We start from the raw sequence: 16,841 nt of genomic DNA, 5'->3' as shown, positions 1-16,841 counted from the left end.
CCTGGAGTGTCATTTGACTGTCACAAACTTTCCTTCCTTAGACCTGCAAATTGTTTCTCACTTCTGCACCTTATTCTGTATGTGTTCTTCCCGCAGAAGGTGTGCCTCAGGATGAGACTGTTAAATCCAGTGACATGTCTCTTCCGGTGTTTTGAAGCACTCGAAGGAATAACAAAGAACACATTCATCCCTATATGGATAATCTTTTCCGAAGATATACCATGCAATGAAGAGAATCCATTTCCCATAGGTTATATTGACAACTCACCCACACCACATTATGAAGCACACTGCATGTATAGCACACACATTCTCTTGCACTTTGTTTCTCTCTCTCTGAATATCCATTTTAAGTTCTTTTCCTGTTTCTCTATCCCCTCTCTGTTTTTTCTTTGTCTGTCTCCTCCATCATGTAAGGAGTCTCCTTAAAATAGCAAGAGTTTCTGGGCATCTCCCTTCTAGCCGGGTGTTTATTCAGCTCAGTGAAAGTGTTCATGATTCCTCAGTTTTTCATGTTATCTGCTCGCGCAGAGGCAACCGGCCATACCTCTTAACCATCACTTTTGCAAGAATCCATGCCATGCACGCGCTGTTCTTTAACCTATGTTTTATTCATGCCTGCAAACAAAACATCACGTAAAGCAAGACACATGTTGAAATTTACGACATAATTATCGATGGAATCAAATGTGCCGCAGATAATCCAGTAATGGTTGCAATTCCACAAGAATTAGACAATAAAACTGAAAAGTTGTGTAAGTCACATGAAGAGTATTAGACTGATAAAAGTAAACCACCTAAGAAGACAAATGTATTAACAATGCTGAACAAAACAGATAATCAAGAGGAGAACACTTTCCAAGGTGCGAGGGGGAGGGGAGAGCCGAGATGAAAGGAGGAGCATTGCGTTGGGTATGAAGCTTGCAGCTTTCCAATTCCATACTGTGTAAAGGAAGCCTCGTGCGAAGCACTTGAACGACTGTGACCACCAGGCTTTTTGAATAATAACTCTTTTCAAAGTAAGGGTGAAAAGGAGCTTAGAAACTATGCGAATTGAGTTATAATAAATGATTCCTTCCGTACAATAAACATTATAACATTAAAACGCGTGTGCGCTTCAGTTAAGCATCTATGCAGACTTCCTGGAGCTAAACCATCTACTTTGTGCCAAGCCTCGATTGCGCCGGGGAAGGTTCCTTTAAGGAGAAAGGCGCGTTACCCGTCCTCGTGCAAGCTTCTCGTATTCATCAGCCCTCTCATTATGCCGCCATGGTCTCCCATCTTTTCAAGAGCGCGCGCGCATCCCCCAGCATTAAGCATCAGAGCGCGGCGCGGGCTGCGCCCCTCCCCGCTGCGCGCGCGGGGGTTGCTACATCTTGACACTGTTTTTTTTCCCAGCGCCTGAACCGATCTGTTTATGTGATTGTGAAGGCTTCTCTTTCATTAGGCGATAATCAATTGAAGTTGCCATTTGCAACGGGGGAATCTTCCATGCTGGATGCTTTGCAGCCTCGCAATCACCGAGGTCTTCCATCCAAGGTGATTTCGGGGCCTTGCCTGTTGGCTTGTTATTCACTGCTTTAATTGCGGCGTGCCTCTGATTATCTCTATTATGCAACAGCTGATTGAGCGGCGCACTGGGAGAACGAATCACAGCTGAAGTGAAGCCCCTCCAAGATGGAGCTAGGAAGCACAATCAGCTCTGTGGTCCCCGCGGAACACATCATTTGCATTGTCATGTTGCTTGATATTAAGAGTGATGGAAGGTGTATGCACGTGAGGCGAGTGATCGAGGCCAAGAGCTGATCCTGCAAGGTGGAGGACGGGATCAGGAGTGCTCAGGGTGGTATGACCGTAGGCAAGGTTAGCGACGCACTCGCCTTCAATACACTCTTTAAAATCCCTTGCCTGCTTATGACGAGCCCAGCTCGTCATGAGGCACAGCGGAGCTGTCCATAACGGCCGCGCCACTCCCTCGCGCGGCGAATTCCACGCCTGTGCGGACGTTCTACAGGAGTGGGCGGAATCATGACAAGTCCAGCTCTTCATGAGCACGGGAAACATCATTTACCACGAAGGCATTACCACTACTCACGTTTACCACGTGACACTTACCACGCAGGGTGCCTTCCACGCAGGGTACCTTCCATGACGTCTTTACCACGGGCTAGGGGGGAGACGTGGTATTCCTTCAAGTCGATCTGCGTGGGCATGAGGGGGCAGAGGGAGGGGGGGGGGCTCGGAGGGGGGCTGGGGGGGGGTCTCCCCCCCAAAAAATAACAAGCAGGTTACTTTAACAAAAAAACGAACATAAATTTAAAAGAAAGAGGAAAGAGCCTCCCCCAAAGACGTGCCGTGTACGTCAAAAAAGCAGTCCTTTTTTTATTTTGGTATACGTGTTTTGACGCTTGTTTCAAAGGAGGATGGAAGTACGGGCTCGTGGAGAAAGACGTGCAGGTAAGACGTTTCTACTCGTAGTAAAATGCTACGTTGTAAATACCAGCGTGGTAAAGCCACTTGCGAGGTAAAATTCGCGTGGTAAAGCCATGCGTGGTAACTGAAATCGTGGTATAATCATATATTCCATGAGCACAGCTCCACTGTGCCTCATGACCAGCTGGGCTCGTCATGAGCACCGTGCGCGGCCCCACCCCCCACACCTCGGGGGAATTACCCCCACGGCGAAGGGGGTAAATCTAACTAACAGTTGCATAATATACTCAATTTAACAATCCTGCATATGGAGTAAGTAAGCCTTGACTTCTTTCATCTACATCGTCATGATGAATGTCAGACTATGGGACCATTATCATATATAGTGAGTTGCTGGTCCAACCCAGATGCCTTTGGCAATATACTAATTTAATGTGGATTAATTTCCTCCCCTAGAAACTTTAAGGCTACTAATGTTGCAATAAAACAGAATTCTAGAGAGATTTCTTTGCATTAGGAAGGAAAGCTATTTATTGCTTCTCCTTCTACAGTTATTATGAATAACTTCCTTATAGTGCAGTTCAGTCGCGTGAGGTGAAGGTTAAACCAAAGATTGTTCTGTACTGTGGATGTCAGTAGGGCTGTGCAAAATTCTTAATTTTTCTCATGACATTTTCCAAAATCACATAAAGGTTTTCGAACTTATGCTTTTATAGAAAAATGTGGTTGCGAGTATTTCACATGACTTTTTTTTATTTTTATGTGCACGTGTACTTTGAGTAAAACTGTCTGGCGAGATTCTGGCAGCAGATCTGAAAATGTGTCTCAGCGAGTCATGTTTTGTACAAACAAGCCTCTATATGCAAAAGACTGCAAAATTGCATAATTGAAACTTTCCAGAATTGTCAAAAATGTAGCATATCTCAAAATTCAGTGGTTACATTAATTTTGCGTGCACAAATACGATTTCCCACCAAAAGTAAATGTCTGCAGCGAAAAAGCCCAGGAAGGTAGCGTGCCATACAAATGCTTTAATTCAGTTTGTTATCATGTAATGTGCTTTGTATCATTTTAAATACACAGCTGCTTTTATTTTTACCTGTTTTTTGTTGTTTTTATTTTTTTTCTCTTTTCTCTTTTTCTCTTTTTTGTCTACCTTGTCTCACTCTTTGTTACTCCGTGGAGAGTACTTTCTACTTTTTTGTTTGGCAAGAAATACTGCTTTGTGTATTTCTAGACTGTCGCAACATATTTCTATTGGTAGTAATATGTAGATGGGTCTTTCACTTATTTGATAATGATTGTAAAATCAAATAAAGGAGAATAGATTTTATTGTTACCTAGGGATATCGTTGAGCATCAAAAATTATGTAAGCATGATATTCAGACATGAGTAGTTAGATCTTTTTACATATCAAAAACATGCTACTGTGTTCAAAGCACACATTTTGAAGCCTATCATACAATACACGTTATCCCATTAAGTCATAGCTTTTATAGGCTTTTCAAAAAGTAAATAACAAAAAACTTCAGTACCTCCGGGTCTGACACAATATCTAGAAACATCACTTCTCTCATGAAGTAGATCATTTATGCGCCTATAAAAAAGTATTGCTTCATCAGCGCTCCTTTCAGTACAGGATAGTACTGAAATTAGCTGACCATGCCCTGGAACATTGGGCTTATGCCGGCATTCATTATGACCTGTACTGTTCTGTACTCAAAGGCAGTGAGCCCAGAATCTCTGATGCGGAAGCTGCAATGGAATTCCAGAAACGGGATCAATCAATCAATCAATCAATCAATCAATCAGGTTTGTTTTTTAGAGCACGCTACTCACCTGTGAGGGTTTCAAGGCGCTGGGGGGCGCAGCTCTGTGTCAGTCGAAGAGCCAGGTCTTGAGGCTCTTCCTGAAGGTGTGCAGAGAGGGGGGAGTGTCTGATGTTGATTGGGAGCTCATTCCAAGTCTTCGCTGCGATGTAGGAGAAGGCTCTTCCACCTGCCCTGGATCTACGGATGCGTGGGGTCTCTGCCAGGGGGAAGGTCGGCGGAGCGGAGGTTTCTTTTGGGTACGTGGAAGGAGACTCTTTCGTTGAGGTATTTGGGTCCGATGTTGTGGAGGGATTTGTAGGAGTGGACGAATAGCTTGTAGGTTACTCTCTTCTCGATCAAGGTAAGAATCTGGAGGTATTACAATCCTTGTGAGAGGAGTGAATCTGGATTTCTCAGTGCTACACAGCGCCAACAACGACAATTAAGACGGGTAAGAAAACTTTGAGCAGACAGTCCAGGATTTCAACACTGTTGAAATATCAATTGGTGTGCATGACAGGTCTAGAAACCCACAGGATATTGGACAATGGTGGGAGGAAAGTACTGGATATTTGACTTGCCAAAAATAAATCTACCTGGCAATATGAACCCTACAGAAGAATGGGCCAAGCTCAAAAGACAGATATGGATTTGTGATAGCCTTGTTCATATAGGGCCAGATGTAGGTGGCCGAAAATAGCCTTTACCGATCGGTAACGGCCGAATTCCGACCGGTAAATGGCCATTGACATGTAGGGGCCCTTAAATGTTGCATTTTCGGTAATTTTACCGATTCGGTAATTTTACCGATTCGGTAATTGTACCGATTCGGTAATTGTACCGATTCGGTAATTGTACCGATTCGGTAATTTTACCGAAAATGCAAGATAGAAATGTGGGTAGCCAAATTTCCATTGGCACATGGCTTTCAGAATCGGTATTTTACCATGGAATACAAATCCATGGTAAAATACCGATTCCTGTGTTCATGCACATCTGTGCATGTACACATGTGCCATGTGACAGACAGACATGCCCTTAGGGCATGTCTGTGTGCCACATTGCACACATGCCCGTTTTGGGGGTGCTAAAGGGTGTCAAAGTGACACCCCCTGCACCCTTGACAAATTCGGTATTTACCGATTCGGTAAATACCGAATCGGTATTTGAATTGAATCCTATGGGCTTCAAGGCCCATAGGATTCAATAGCAAATACAGATTCGGTATTTACCGAATCGGTAAATACCGAATTTTTAAGGAATCGGTAACAAATTCAGATGTTGGTACCTACATCCCATTTACCGATTTTGAAATACCGAATCGGTAAAATTCTGTAATATTCGGTATTTCAAAATCGGTAAATGTGATTTACCTACATCTGGCCCATAACTCCTTAACATTTTCAGCCTAAAGTCTCTAAGTTTTTGACTTTCTAACTTTGAAATTAAATTGGCAAAAAGCCTATTCACTTCTGCACTGTTTTTTTATTTTATATTTGTTACATGGCTTGCTGATACTGACTTGCATAGTGTGGTGGCTTTTTGCCTGCTGGGACCTTGATTGCCAACCTCATAGTTTCCCTACCCTATTTAAAGGTTGGAGAACTGCATGGATGATGCTGCTCCAGCCTCGGCCATCACAGTCAGCAGAAACCTTTGAACTGATGGCCCGTCCTACACAGTACCTCTGTTAGTTGCCCTGTCCTACTTAGGGTGAGCCCACCATCAGTGGATCTCCCTGCCAGGGACTGTTACAAAAGGTGTGGCTCTTCTTGGTGGAGGAAAACAATATATGGCCTTCACATACAATAAAAAACTGCCTGCAGACCAGGGCCATGGGTTTGTTGTGTTTCACAAACATGCCCTTGCTTTGGGAGCTTGTTTGTAAAATGCAAAACATAAATTCATAGGAGGTAAAAAAGATGGCAGCTATGCAGAATTGAGTTACACCTTCCGTAAATCCACCAAACCAGCCAAAGACTGCACTAGGCTGCACAACTTCATTGGAGGACAGTTAAGAGATTTAGAAACCAACCTAAGTATGTTCTGTTCTTTAACCATCTCAATAAATTGAGAATTATTACAATGAGTAACTACACAGATAATCAGCTTCACTGAATCCTTTCTGGATACTCTGATAACAAGGGTCTTTAGGGGAGGACGTTTTCGGCACGTTCCATTGATTAACCATTTTGTTCTAGGAAACCTTCTTCCAGAATTAATATTTCTTGGATATGAAGGACTACTGTATTTCCAAGCAGCATCTGAGGCAGACAAAGAGTGATAGCCTCGCCTTCTCGAAGAAAAGTGGCCTCAGACTCCAAATGCTTCTTCCCTGACTCCAAATGTTTCTTCCCCTGCCTCTCACCGGGCAGCACTGGAGGGACCTTGCATACATTGAAGTGGGAGTTCCGCTGTCCATGCAACCTCAAGAGGAGAAGCTTATTAACACCACTTTAGCTTCTTGCATGGGGTGTTTATCTTGAGTACAGTACATTATAAAGACAGTCCCAGAATACCCATGTATAGGGAACATGCAACTTCCCTTCATAACACGGCTCATAGAAGTATACTGAGCAAGAAAAAAGGAAAGAGTTGCAATCTCCTTTTTAAAAAGTAGAATATGATTGGTGTGCTGAATCACATACCATAAGTAATATTATGCTACTGAAATCAGAGTAAGCTTATTCCAATTACATATTTTTCATTCTGATGTCACTTAAATATTATCAATTAGTCCAGAGAAGCTGCAAAAAAATCATGAACTATACTTTGGTCAGTAAGTGGATATAAATGTGGAATTAACATATTGATATATGTGAGTGAAAAGCTTGTCAGTGTTAACCCAAAGTAAGTGGTTATAAATGTTGGATTAAAAGACTGTTAGAATAAGTGAGTGAGTGAGTGAGTAACTTATCAGTGTTTGCCAAGCGACATCTTGACCCCAGGACTGAAATCCAACAGAGAGGTAGCCTCAATAACTATATGAGAAAAAAACTGTGCTACAGATCAGATTGAGATTAAGAAGCTAATGGAAGGTGCAATGTTTGGTAACCAGGTGAAGGATAAAGGGCAACTAATTCTTTAGTTGCTGCAAATCCTCAAGACAATGCGTGGTACAGAAATGTGGCGGGAAGTTCCTAATTGAAGAGAACATTTTTGGTTGTGGCAAGAAAGAGTGGTACAGATAGAAATTGGCTATATGACAAACATAAACATGTATTTAATTGGATATGGATTTGTTCTGGTGGGTTCTAGAAACTTAAATAAATGTCCTCATAATGGGAACTAATCGTACCACTGTATTCTAATTTAATTGCAACTACTAGTGGGATGCAGCACTTATTGTGCCATCAACTAAAGTAGCACTGTAAAAGATGTCTCCAGGCCTGCCATTGCAGTTTGGGTGTGCAGTTTTAAACTGACATTTTGGCAAAATTGCTGTTTGTTCCAAGATGTAACTTAATACTCACCCCTAGAGTTGGACTTAAAAGGCCATAGCACAGGAGGCATGATATTTAAAAGGTAGGACATGTATATTTAATGTTTTACATGTCCTGGCAGTGTGCCATCTCCAAAGTTGTTTTTCACTGTGGGAAGGCTGACTCTCCCATTTTCACACCGGTTTACACTTTCACTTTTAATTAGTGCTAAATCCAGTTTGTGATTTATTTATTTATTTATTTATTTAAGGTTTTTGTAGAGCGTGTAGTAACCCTTGAGCATCCCAGTGCTTGAACCTGAATTTCGGAGGGTACGGCAGCGGAAGGGGGTAAGCATCACGGAAAAAGAAGGGTTTTTAGAGCCTTCCTGAACTGAAGGAGGTTAGGTTCGGTTCTTAGTCTCCGGGGGAGACTGTTCCACTGTTTGGCCGTGTGAACCGAAAAGCGGCGTCCTCCAGACCGAGCTTTTTTTACTCTGGGGACGGTAATGAGGTTCTCTCCGCTTGATCGAAGGTCTCTTGTCGCTTTGTAGGGGGTGATGAATTCTTTGAGGATGGGTGGACCTTTGTTGTGGAGGGTTTTGTGGGCCAGACAAAGGGCTTTGAAATCAACCCTTTCTCTGACTGGGAGCCAGTGAAGGAGCTTCAGGGCTGGCTTTGCCGAGGATCTGGCAGGGGTGTGGGTAAGTAGTCGGGCAGCGGCGTTTTGTATTCTCTGCAAAGTGTTGAATGTAGCTTCAGGGGCACCCAGGTAGACTGCATTGCTGTAGTCTAGCCTCGCCAGGATGAGGCCCTGGATCAATAGTTTCCGGGAAGTGGCAGGAAGCAGAGGGAAGACCTTCCTGCAAGCCCTAAGGAGACCAAAGCATATACCTGCCGTCTTTTTGGCCTGCGTTCTGAAGCTCAGATCTTTTTCGAGCCATACGCCCAAGCTCTTAACCTCCTCCTTGGGTGCAGGGGGGTCACCTAGACAGTCGGGCCAGATGTTAGGCGGCAGGGAGGGTCCTTTATGTCCGAGCAGCAAGATCTCGGTCTTGGACCCATTCAGTTTTAGAGCTGAGGTGTTCATCCAGCTGTGGATTTCTGTGAGACAGCTGTGAAGGTCGGAGGGGTCTTGGTGAGGGTGTGAGAGAGTCACCACCAGCTGGGTATCGTCGGCGTAATTGATGATCGTTACGCTGAACGGGTTGACCAATTTCTCCAGCGGGGACATGTAAACGTTGAATAACGTAGGGCTAAGAGATGAGCCCTGCGGTACTCCACAGCGGAGAGGGATTGCTGGGGAGTGGCTGTCATTCTCCCAGACCTGAAAGGAGCGACCATCCAGAAAGGACGTCAGCCACTTCAAGGCCGTGCCTCTGACTCCAATGTCTCCCAGACGTTGGATTAAGGTCTGGTGGTTTACAGTGTTGAAGGCCGCACTGAGGTCCAGGAGGATCACTGCCACTGATCCTCCTGTGTCCAGAATGCTTCTGGCCTTCTCCACTGCCGCCAGGAGGGCGGTGTCGATGCCCTGGCCTGGGCGGAAACCTGTCTGGGAGTTCCTGAGTAAGTTGTTACTCTCTAGGAATAGTGATAGTTTTTTATTCACTAGCTTCTCCGTGATTTTACTGTTTCCCGGGAGGAGGGAGATTGGTCTGTAGTTGGCTAGGTCCTGAGGGTCAAGTGAGGGTTTCTTCAAGAGACCTTTGACCACCGCCGCTTTCCAGCTGGGAGGGACTACTCCCTGTGACAAGGAGGTGTTGATGAGGGACGTGAGAGGAGGGATAATGGTGCTGGACACTCTTTTCAGGAAGCGAAGCGGAGCAGGGTGACTGGGGGAGCCACTTTTGACTGTGGCCAGCGTTGCGGCTACATCTTCCGTGGAAACTGGGCCGAAGGTATCGAGAAGGGGAGATGGGTCGTCGGCAGAATGAGTGTGGTAGTAAGGATCTGCGTCCGATTTTGGCCGGCGTCGAAGGGGGGAAGGGCCGCGAGGATTTTTTGAATTTTCTCGTCGAAGAACGTGGCCAGTTTGATGCATTTACTTTCCGCTGCTTTGGGGTCCAGAGGTTTCGCGGGAGGGTCTGGAGCATGGAGGAGTTCTTTCAGTATGGCAAATGTTTCATGAGCCGAGCAGGAGGATTTTTTGATTCTATCTTCGTAGAACGCGCTCTTGGTTTTGTGGAGCTCCCGTTTGTAAGTTTTTAAGGAGACACAAAATATACCTTTCTTGTCCGCTGTCTTGTCTTTCCTCCATGAACGTTCATTCCTCTTACATTCCTTTCGTAAGAGATTCAATTCAGGGGTGTACCAGGGGAAGGGTTGACTCTCTTGGTACGTTTAAGGGTACTGGATCTCGGGAGGAGGCAGTCCAGAGATTGGGTGACCCATGTATTAAATTCAGTATCAGCAGTAATGGTGTCTTGAGAAGGGAGGGGTATGTCTTCTCTAAGTTTGGCTGCCCATTCTTCTGGGACCAGTTTGTGCCATCGTCTGATGAGGGTTCTGATTTTGGGAGGTTGTGGTGGAGGAATATTAATGCACCATTCGAAGGGGACCAGGAAATGGTCGGTCCAGGGGAGAGGGAGGTGGGCGCGGGTGATCAGGTCTTGAATGTTCGTGAAGATGGGATCAAATAGCTCTCCTTTGTCGTGTGTGGCCTGTGGGTTCTTTAGGCAGAGGCCAGTAGAGGAGATGTCTTGTAACAGATCGACAGCCTGAGTGCCGACTGGGTCCAGAAAATGGAGATTGAGGTCCCCTAGTAAGAGATAATTAGAGGAGGTCGTACACTCGAGGGTGATATGGTCGATGAGCTTGCTCGGGAATTCGGCAAGTTGGCCGGGGGGGCGATATACAAGCAGACCAGACAGGGATGTTACAGGTGAGATTTGGATAGAAAAGTGGCAGCTTTCGCAGTCTTTGATGTTGCCATCCGCGATTCTGCAGGTGAGGGTGTCCTTGAATATTATGGCTAGGCCACCTCCTCTGCCGCGCGGTCTGTTCAGAGAGCAGATTTGATAGCCCGGAGGGAGAGCATTGACAATGTCAGGGCTGGTGTTGGGGGTGAGCCATGTTTCCGTGAGAAACAGAATATCCATGGCATGGTTTAAGATCAGGAGGTTTATTTCATGGGCATGTTTGACAAGCGACCTGCAGTTGAGTAGGCCTAGTTGAAGGCCGCCGGGTTCCGATTCTGTGCCGGGGGATTGCAGAGACGGCAACCGGTGAATGGGGTATCACCGAAATGGGTGTAATTGCAGGCGGGATGTTTTAGGGTGTTCAGGGCCAGGAGCCTGTCTCGGGTGTAGGCATGGCCTTTCTTGGAAGAAATGGGCATAGCGTCTGGGCCTGGGACCGTCCAGGCCCAGACGGGCCCAGACGTGCTTGCCTTTGGCGCGCCTTCGGCGCGCTGACGGCGCGCCCGCTGCCCCCGTCCGCTGCGCGTCCTGGTGATGCACATGATTTTATACAGGGAGGCGTGGCCTGAAGGAATGGGCGTGGTCTGGATAAGTGCCCCAACCAGACTATCAGGTGAGGGAGAAGTGCGTAAATTATTAAAATCAATTTCACACAAACACAAGTTTTTAAAAATACAGATTCAAACAGAGCTCCCGGCTGTGCCTCAGGAGTACAGGATCTGGGAAAGGCTAAGCGTTGGCGCTTTAAGTAGTCGTAGGGGGCGTGGCCTGGCAAGTGGGCGTGGCCTGATGAAGTGGGCGTGGCCTGAGAGCAGGCTCACTCGCTGATGGCGGTGATGGCGGTTACCTACCCCGTGGCAGCGTTTAGATCGGCTGCACAGGTGTTAGAGGTTCTGGATAAGTGCCCCAACCAGACTATCAGGTGAGGGAGAAGTGCGTAAATTATTAAGATCAATTTCACACAAACACAAGTTTTTAAAAATACAGATTCAAACAGAGCTCCCGGCTGTGCCTCAGGAGTACAGGATCACCTAGAAAAATGGAGCAAGGACTCATTTTAATAGTAATTTAAAATCTTAATGGTCATTTTAGAATACTCTTTTGAAATTGACAATTTTAAGAAGTTGTCATTTTCCTGCTCAAAATGAAAAGACTTTCCTGCCAGTGTCCAGCTGTCACCTGACTCCTGGTTGCTCCCATGTGGTGAGATGTGAATTGTAACCAGACAGCAGACAAAGGCTTGGGTGTGGGGTGGTGTTTTTCTTCCTTGAGCCAGATGGCCTAAAGTTGTGTCCAGATCTTTCATGAGCTTCCAAGGATGCCTACCTTGTCGCTGGCAGATGAGGCTCACATCTAGGCTTGCCTCAACTTTGTCTTTCTAGTGAGGCTGGTGCTATACCCAGTTGGGGGGAAGAAACTGACCAGAACTGGTGGTTTAGGGGATGGACAAAGTATTGCCCTCTACCAACAGATTGGCACTGGCCATAAAAGTGGACCCCACAGACCTCTCCTCAGATCACCCCTGGCCTTGAAAGAAATCAGAAGGAATGCTCTGCTGGCTGAAGAACCTGCAGTAAGACTGGACCTGCATGCCTGACCCCAGGACCCCATAAGTGATTTCAAAGGTCAGCTGGCTTACCTAAGGCTGCAACTGCTCAGCTGCGCACCTGACTAGTTCCTGCTCTGGACCCTTCTGTTGGCCTCTGTTGGAGTAGGTCCGAACCCACAAGAGGCCGGCCTCAGTCCAAATGTAGAGGGCTTTGTCTACACTTGCAATTGAATCACTGATGTTGTCCTCAGTACCTCAATCATTGGATCATGCTGTTCTACAGAGATGATTGGGTTAGCGAGGACGACATCAATGATCCAATTGGAAGTGTAGCTAGATAAAAACACTCTTTGTTCTACAGATACTTAGGACATCTATGACTGTGATTGGGTAAATTCCTACCATGGATGGATTTAAATGGAATTTTAAACGCCTCCACTTTATAAATAGCCAAGATGAAGTCAGTGATGCTGAAAACACGTGTTGGCTGAAGCAGACCAACAATTGACCGAATAACAAAGATGTGGAACAACAGGAGGGGCTGGAACTTTGATCCACTCGATAACGTGCTCATGCCTACTAACTCAGCCGTAAACAAGCACCACCTCACCTTTCTGAGAGCACTGACTTACTCAGTTCTCTTTAAATTTGTGAAGGGTGATGACATGCCAAGTGGCTGTTAGGTCTAGATCGTCTGTGCAGCTACGCAGCTACATGGGTCTACTCTGGGGATGCCCGAGTGGGCAGCCACAGCAATGGGCACGCAGCAGCACAGCATGGCAGAAGTGGGTGGTATCTGCTCTTCCCAGATGTCTGCCTAGTATACCGAAGCTTGACCGAACATCTGCCTGATTGCGACCCAGCCGTACATCATGGTAGACTGATTTAGAAGAAAAGCATCCAGATAGGATAAAAGACTGAATTGAACAGACTTTCTCGAAGTATTAGAAGTTGGGGTGGGGGGAGACTCTGTTCCTGAATGAGGAAGGGGGGGAGGTTGATTTATTGGTTAAAGAATTCCCATGGGCCAAACTATTTTTTTTCCAGGAAGTTTTAAGTTTTTCTTGCTACGGAGACAGCACTTTCCAAAGCACTAGAAATCATGATTTCAAACGTAGCAGAAAATATAACTGCAAAATGTTCAGGTTTCTTGAGCTGGATGTACCTTTTAATGCACAGCGTGGGTCAATGCTACTCCTCCTAGATGGATATTTCTGGCTAAAGAGTTTCTTGTGATGTAATCCCGCTAAGAAGCCAGTCTTGCTTTCCCTCTATTTGTCAGTGCTATTCCACACAAGCAATTACTGGGACGCGGTAAGTACAAAATAATAGCTTCAAATGGAAGCCTATCTGTAGAAGTGCTTCAGTACATCTGATGTATGTTATCAGCAGGCTCTTTGCTGGCTGCAGGCTGGATTATGGAGCTGCTCTGCAGCCATTTGACTAGGCAAATAGCCGTGTTAGTTGAACGGCTCCTTTGATGGCCACACTGTCATTTCTATACTTTTCAAGACAAGTCGGATGCCGTTTTTGTACTGTGAGCATTTGCATTTGAAACTGACACATTTTTTTTTCCATTTCCTTGCTTTTCAGAGGGTCATTTTCAACATCGTCAACTTCAGCAAAACTAAAAGCCTTTACAGAGATGGGATGACCCCGATGGTGAAATCCACCAGCAGGCCAAAGTGGTGAGAGATCTGCTAAAATGTGTGCATGCGCCACTGTTAAAAGGACAGGCTGGTCAACCTTTAGTGTAGCAGCTTCATGGTTCTAATCAGGGCTTTAAGTGGGCAGGGTCTCACCAGTGCGGAGCACCGGCAGTTTTTTAAAGGAGGCCTCAGAACGGGTCTCTATTGGGCTCTGTTTGGTGCCCTGGCACAGACACACCTCGATGTGCGCTGCTCACACCGCTCACTTCTCATTAGTGGAGAAGTTATGGCATGAGGTCAAGGTATGTGAGTGTTGAAGGGGAAGGGAAATCCTTTAAAGAGAGTCATTTTCTTTCAGGATTTCTCTTCTCTTCTTGAAACGCAAGAGCAGCAACATTGTCGTGGTGTCAACAGGGCTTTAAGTGTAAGCTTTTTCAATATTATATACAACAAACCATAGTTATTGCTTATTTATCTTATGCAACTAACAACCATTGACAAAGACAATAGTCCTGGCTTGTTGTAGGTATGATGTTACTTGTTGTATCATATATCTGGATGCAGTGACAGAAACAGCAAAATACCAGTGGGGCGGCGCATTATGCTAAGCTCAGATTTTACCTAATGTATTTCTCAATTACATAGGCCACACAACTTTGAAAGACCCCCGAGTTTTTTCATCCCACTTAAAGCCCTGCTTCTAATGCTAGGCATACATTTGTAAATGCACAGCACACTTGCTCAACTTGATGCAGAACCACATAACCTTATTGAGCCTAGCAGCTTGCCGTACTGTTCATTTATCCCTCTTCAGTACATATCCGGCTCTGTTATTGGTGATTTTACATGGTACCCGGTGGATTGTTTCTGAAATCACTTCTGCTTGTAAAGAGTTTGAATGCTGTCATACATTGGTTTTTGCGTGCATTGATGGACCATGGCTGCCGATGAAGCGCTTTCATGCACTAACCTTATGGACATGATGGTAAATGACATTAAACAAGTACCTATCTAAACGAGTGTTTGGTAATGCAGCCGAAATGTATTGTAATACTAAGAGACAGCTTACGAGGTCACTATATGCATAAGTAATTATGTTTTAATCCTTTTGCTCCCTCGTCTTCGCTCTCACTCTCAAGGCATCTGGTAGTGGGAGTAGAAAGTGCATCTAAAGTTTTCAAATAAGTGTGTTTTCACTTATATGTGGACGTGTCCCTCCTGTGACAAATGCTCAGGCGCGCAACACCCATTGGGCTCACAGGGCTTCAGCCCCCCGTGGTATGTGTCAGCCCAGGGGGAGACAGCTTCGCTGGCTGGCAAGCATCAAATTGCATCCGCACCGAGTACTTAACATGTCTTTCAAAGACCATTTACTTGTAAATGAGGCTTTTGTTGTGTGTTCACCCCTACTTACAGCCGCTCTGACCGTGGTGGAAGAATTAGCCCCCCCTGAAATATTTTCCAGCCCCCCCCCTGAAATTTGTCTCTAGTTGCCCGCCTGCAAAGGCTCCCGCACCAATCCCCTTTCATGTTCCCCCCATTGTGGGTGGGACCATTCTTCTTCCATGCTCAGTCACTTCCTGTATTTTTTCACTCTGCGCGTATTGAGTCGCCGGTGTTTGCAGGTACCCCCCTGCACATACCCTGCATCTATTTGGAGCAGATTCATCAGATGCAGAACGCAAGAGCAGCCAGCGAGGGGCGTCAGCTGCTGCTGAGGGTCCTTCCTCTCTTGCTAGCTGGCGCGTGAAATCTTTTTGTAACATTTCTTTATTGAGGTATTTACATCCAAAGAACATCATGCAAAAGCTTCATTCCAGTGGTCAATAATCTTAAAGTGAAAAGAGAAGAACATGTAGGTGGATAACTAGTCCGCAGAAGGACAGAATATGGTCATTGACCGTTATCAAAGGGGTCCAAGTTGTAGGGAACAGCCATATGAACACAACCGTGCAGGCACACTAAAGGGAAGCTTTGTCCCAGAACAAAGAGGAAGATGCCAGAGAGAGAAGAAGAAAAGAAAGACTAAAGATTGGAAAGGAAAAGGACCAACTTTCCCTGAGTTCACGTGGTAATCCTGGAGAGAAGAGGATCATATACTTTCAAACTGGGGCAGTTTATCTGGAATACAGTAAATGACTTGTTGATGTGAGGTAGCCACAACCATATCTTGTACTCAGTCGGAATGATATGGGGACGTCCCCCGTTTCCACTGGTGAAGGATAGCCCTGGTAGCCACCGCTAGCGCGGTGTCTACCCATCTCTACAGGCCATTGTCTAGCTCGGCCACTTTTAATGTTTCATGGAGAATGATCAATTCCAAGGAAGGTCGTAGTTCCAGATCAGTGCAAGCACTCATTGTATGTAGGATTTGTTGTGGGTATTTTTGTAGAGAGGGACAGGAGTATAGTATATGCAAAATGTTGCTGCCCGGATGATTGCATCTCCAACACGCTGCTATGGGGGTCATGTCAGCCGCTTTCAGCTGGTGTGGGGACCAGCGCCAATCATGCAACAACTTGAAAAAACTGAAGTCATGCCTCACAGAGGCCCCTATCATGAGTCCCAAAAAGCTCAAACAAGCCTGCATAAGGACATTCTTAACCAAGTCGACCCTGCCATTTATGTTGTAACAGGCGCCTGTCAGGGATAGGGTGGACCTCATCCAATAAGGCATTATACACATCAGAACTAATTCCAGTTGTAGATGCTTCCACAGATGCCTTGTCCCCAGTTGGAATTCCTCTTGTAGGACCACAAAATGCTTAAGGCTATCTGCATTCCAGAGTTTGAATGTTGTGGCCCGAGCAGTCTCTCCAATGTATTGGTAGACCATCGGTCCTGATAGCTGTGTTGATCCAGATGGGTTTCTATCATGAACACAGTCATGATCCTTTCAGAGTCAGTGAGTGGTTTCCCTTATTCACATTGACTCAGTCAGAACAGAATTTGCTTTGCTCTCATCAGTGGTTTACTCATTGTAGCGGGCATCACAGGCATGTATCCCTTTGAAGTGGGCGTGTTCTAATGGGACTCATTCAGGGTGTTCCAAATCT

The 16,841-nt window shown here is 45.6% G+C and overlaps 1 protein-coding gene across 1 annotated transcript in view; it reads left to right on the top strand.

The window, feature by feature from the left end:
• LOC147747172 (cytosolic carboxypeptidase 6-like) overlaps positions 1–13,828 on the top strand; it is a 1,837,485-nt gene extending 1,823,657 nt beyond the window's left edge. Inside the window, exon 4 of the mRNA XM_086925077.1 lies at positions 13,730–13,828. Within this exon, the coding sequence (XP_086781203.1) occupies positions 13,730–13,828 (99 nt within the window). The remainder of the gene's footprint in view (positions 1–13,729) is intronic.
• Positions 13,829–16,841: the final 3,013 nt, after the last annotated feature.

The sequence above is a fragment of the Lissotriton vulgaris genome, chromosome 1_1 (genome assembly GCF_964263255.1).
Source record: "Lissotriton vulgaris chromosome 1_1, aLisVul1.2, whole genome shotgun sequence".
Classification (NCBI taxonomy): domain Eukaryota; kingdom Metazoa; phylum Chordata; class Amphibia; order Caudata; family Salamandridae; genus Lissotriton; species Lissotriton vulgaris.
This window is presented reverse-complemented; position numbering and strand designations above follow the sequence as displayed.